General features: G+C 63.2%; 1 protein-coding gene across 1 annotated transcript in view; it reads left to right on the top strand.

The window, feature by feature from the left end:
- PCSK7 (proprotein convertase subtilisin/kexin type 7) overlaps positions 1 to 3,326 on the top strand; it is a gene marked incomplete at its 5' end in the record, with an annotated part of 14,355 nt that extends 11,029 nt beyond the window's left edge. The window contains 6 exons of the mRNA XM_010078466.1: positions 124 to 226; positions 1,646 to 1,802; positions 1,959 to 2,053; positions 2,222 to 2,315; positions 2,633 to 2,750; positions 2,916 to 3,326. Of these exons, the coding sequence (XP_010076768.1) occupies positions 124 to 226; positions 1,646 to 1,802; positions 1,959 to 2,053; positions 2,222 to 2,315; positions 2,633 to 2,750; positions 2,916 to 3,326 (978 nt within the window). The remainder of the gene's footprint in view (positions 1 to 123; positions 227 to 1,645; positions 1,803 to 1,958; positions 2,054 to 2,221; positions 2,316 to 2,632; positions 2,751 to 2,915) is intronic.
- Positions 3,327 to 4,387: the final 1,061 nt, after the last annotated feature.

Raw genomic sequence — 4,387 nt, 5'->3', positions numbered from 1 at the left:
ACACCCGCACACGTTGGGTGTCCTACAGGCAGGAGCCGCTTGCGAGGGTGGTGGGAGATTGAGAGGTGGGCGTGCTGGGAGGGTGCAAACTCATGCTGAGTCCTCTCACCATTCCCCTGGCAGGTCTGGGAGTCCGTCCCGTACCTCGCCTCGTATGTGAGCCCTGTGCTGAAGGAGGGCAGGAGCATCCCATTACTCCCGCAGGAGCTGGAGGTCGCCTGGAACGGTAAGAGCAGGTGTGCCACGTGAGAGTGTGTGCTTGTGCACGCCGAGGCCAGGATCCCGCCCGTTCCTGCTGCCTTGGGGTGCAGCCGGGTGCACTGATGGCCTGCCAGGGTGAGCCCTGGGCTGCAAGAGGCGGCAAAGGGGTTAAGCGTGAGGCTGCCTGGGCTTTTTCCTCTCTCTTTCCACTGCACTTCCCCAGGGGATCTGTGTCTGTTGATGTGGTACCCTCCCCGATAACTCCATCCCATAGACGAATGTCTTTGAGGAGCCAGACAGGCATTAGCGAGCTGGGCCAGGCTGGGCAGCAGCCAGACCTGCTCCTCTGGCTTTGACCATTTTAGGTAATGCTCCAGCTCCCGACTTGGCCGGCCGCTGTCCACATAAACAAGGCGCTGCTCCGGCTGCTACCAGTGGGAAGGAGAGCTCGGCCCCAGGCCCTTCCCGGCCCCCCAGCAGGGCCCGGCTCTAGCTTGGAATAGCTTCTTGCACCGAGGCTGGGCCACCGGTCCCCTCCCTGTCCTGGGGGCCTGGCCCTGCACCCCTCGCTGCCCCAGACCCCTCCTGCAGAAGTGCTGGGGGTCAGCAGCATCTGGAGGCTCATCCCCAGGACAGGGGACCCCAGAAAGAGTTTTGTGCTGGGCAGGTGCTGGGCACATGCTGTCCCTCCCTCCTGTCCCTGCTCGGCTGGGCTGGGCTGGCTCTGGAGCACAGAGCCAGGACCTCAGGGCTCCAGCAGGACAGAGGGACAGAGGGGTGACACCCTGCTCCTTGGGCTGGAAGTGGTGGTAGCCCCGCTCTGCCTCTGAGAAGAGGGTTGGGGGTCAAGCGGCTCCTCCTGCCCTAAAAGGAGCTGAAATGTGAGCTGAAAGCTGGGCAGCAGGCAGTTTGGGAGAGGCAGAAAAGGGGCACGCAGAGGAGTGGGGACACTACTGTCCCCCAGGTATCACAGGCTCACTCGGAGTTAACCCTTTCCCCACGTGGCCCTTGGGAGCATGCTGGCAGGCAGGCTGCCGGTCTGGGGGGGCATCCACATCCGCTCTTAGAAGAGGTTGGGGAGCACCCACCCACCTGCTGCTCAGCTGGGGCTGCCGGCAGGAGGCCGAGCCGTGGGCTGAAATCTGCTCTGAAGCGTGCCAGGGTTTCCTGTGCTATAATTAGCAGCTCCGGGGCTGTGAGTGTCCGGGGAGCCGTGAATGGTTTGAGATGGGATCAGGAGCCTGGACACCAGGCTTCTCGTCCCAGTCCTCTGTAGCTGTGGGTTCAAAACAGCCCCTGTGGGGGCACAGACACACAGGGACAGCTGGGAGGAGGCAGAGACGAGGCTGTGTCCCCTGTTATGTGGCACAGCAGCCCCTTAGGCTTGAAGCGGGGACTCCATCCTGGCCACCAGCCTCAGCAAACCCTGTCTTCCCTTTCCCAGTCACCACCACCGACCTGGAGCTCTCCGGCATGAGAACCCTGGAGCACGTGGCAGTCACTGTGACCATAACCCACCCGCGCCGCGGCAATCTGGAGATCAGGCTCTTCTGCCCCAGCGGCATGATGTCCCTGATAGGGACCACCAGGAGCATGGACTCGTAAGCACCGGGGGGCACAGGGGTGTGGAGGCTCACACTGCAGGGCAGGACACCCAGCCCAGCTGTCCCCGAGCCGGAGAGCCAGGGCCTGTGTCTAGCTTCATGGCTCAGGCTACGTTACCCTCTCACGGGTTGTTTCTCCTCACCCTTTGGCAGGGACCCCAATGGCTTTGCCGACTGGACCTTCTCCACGGTCCGGTGCTGGGGTGAGGAAGCCCGGGGCACGTACAGACTGGTTGTCAGGGACATCGGTGAGTCCTGCTGTCCAGGGGTCCGTCATGGGGAGGTGGCAGTGGTGGCAGCAGCTCTGTGCCATGTCTTGGGGAGCTGCTGGCTCAGTGCCTAGATGGGTTCTCTCTGTGCAGTGCCACCCAGCTGGCTGGGAGAGTTCCCGCTGGTCCAACCTATTTCTTCCCCAGGAGATGAGAGCCTGAGACCTGGGACCCTGAAGCAGTGGCAGCTGACCCTGTACGGCTCCTCCTGGTCCCCAGCAGAGATGAAGGAACGGCAGAGGTAGGGCACCACAAGCCCGTCTGGGTGGGGAGACAGGAGGTGGAGGCACAAGGGACATTATCAGAAGTTTCTGAGCGGGTGCTGCTCAGCCTGAGCGCTGTTGCTGTGATGTACGCAGCAGGGTAAGGCTGCAGCACGGGGCCCTGGGGCTGTGCAGGGGAGCTGTGGCTGGACACAAGAGCTCTGCTGGCTGGGTCTGAGCCAGGAGGGCAACCTTCAGTGGTGGCGGAAGCACTACAGACCCGTCGCGGGCATTTGGGACCCCCCTTGGAGCAGCCCTGCCTGCAGGACCCTCACGGGGTGCTTCTGTCCCCCAGGCTGCTGGAGGATGCCATGAGCGGGCGGTACCTGAGCAGTGACTTCTCCCTGCCCTGCCCTCCCGGGCTGGACATCCCCGAGGAGCAGCGCTACACCATCACAGCCAACACCCTCAAGGTGAGCTGCCCGCAAGCTGGGGACACCCCGTCCTCTGCAGGAGGGACCAGAGGAGGGGGAAGCGGGGTGGTCCATCCTCCTGGCGCTGTGCCCTCTCTGCCAGGTGATGGCAGGGCTCTGGGGGGATCGAGGGCTTTGGTTCTCAAGGGCTTTCCTCCTCTGCAGACTCTCCTGCTGTTGGGATGCTTTGCCGTGTTCTGGACTTTCTACTACATGCTGGAGGTTTGCCTGACCAGGAACAACGTGGGCCTCGACCTGACCTGCAACGGCTCCGGCACCTGCAGATGGTACCAGCAGGGAGGGAAGCACAGGGCCCTGGAGAGCGGCCTGGAGATGGAGTCAGTGCCGCTCTACCGTGAGAAGGACATCGAGGACGTCGAGATGGAGTGTGAGCACCCAGAGCCTACCCAGGAGGACGAGGGGGAGGAGGGGTCCTGGACCCCCACCCACCCCAAACTGCCCAGCAGTGGCAGAGCTGCGAGCTTCCCTGAGGCGGCCGCCACCGGAGCAGGGTACCTTGGCCAGGAGGTGACAGCCGAGCGGCTCTCAGAGGACAGGGAGCACCAGACGTGCTAGCTGGGGCTGGGGGCTTGGGCTGCGTCCCTCCCTCTCGGTACGGCCTTCCCCGGCACGGGCAGCAAGAGACCTCCTGATCCACGAGGGACCGCGGCCGTTGTGTCCTGCGGCAGGTGGTGTTGGACAGGGCTCAGAAATAAGGAGAAAGAGTGCTGGCAGCGGAAGGGGAGCTTCCCTTTCCCTCGCTCTGGAAAACAAAGCAAGCCTTAAACCTGTTCCTAGTGGAGCCTGCCCTGCAGTGACGCTCAGGGCTTCCCTTTGTGTGTGGAGCAAAGCCCCACACCGATGCCTCCTGGGCGCGTGGTGGAGCTGGGCACGGCGTCCCCTGCACGCCACAGCTCCTGCAGCCTTGCAGCTCGGGGAAGAAGTATCGCTTTATCCCTCATTTCTGCAGAGTGAGCCTGCAAAACGTGGCAGGGCTCCTGGCAGGCAGGGACCCCGCAGCACTGTCCTTTGCCTGCCCCGCTGGGCTAGGAGCTGGCCAATACCCACCAGTTAGCCCAGCTTAGAAGCAGGGAGCCATTTCGTCCATCTCCAGCCAGCGCTTGCTCCCTGTCCCCTGTGCTCTGACCCCGCCGCCGCCTCCTCGGCGGCAGAAGGCAGCAGGGCTTTCTCCACCGTCCTGCTTGGGGGCAGGACAGGGCTGTCCCTGCTGGGGCGGGCACAAAAGGCAGCAGCACGAGCTTGCTGCAGGTATCGTGGCAGCGTGAGCTCGCTGCGGTCGCTTCCCCGCATCTGCCTCCCCACTGGGACCTCGATTTGTGCCTGGGAGGGACGAGGCTGTGGGTGGTGGCTGCTCTGGGCCGGGAAGGGGAAGCTGAGTTGCTCTGGCAGCGGCTTATCTGCGAGCGGGGTTGGCTTGTTCATGTGTCTTTGGGTTCGTCGGTTTATTTTTTTAAAGTCGGGGTTTGTTTTTTAATCAGCAAAGCCCTTTTGTGTAGCTTTCCAAATAAAGCCTGAAAAACCCTCCGCTCGCCCATCCATCACTCCTCTGCCCTCCCAGCACTCCCTCGCTGTGGAATCATGGGTCACCCAGCACCTCCCAGCCCCGGGGGCCGTGG

The sequence above is a fragment of the Pterocles gutturalis genome, unplaced genomic scaffold (assembly GCF_000699245.1).
Source record: "Pterocles gutturalis isolate BGI_N339 unplaced genomic scaffold, ASM69924v1 scaffold2783, whole genome shotgun sequence".
In the NCBI taxonomy this organism is placed as follows: Eukaryota; Metazoa; Chordata; class Aves; order Pterocliformes; family Pteroclidae; genus Pterocles; species Pterocles gutturalis.
The sequence above is the reverse complement of the archived record's forward strand: the minus strand, read 5'-3'. Positions and strand labels throughout refer to the sequence as shown.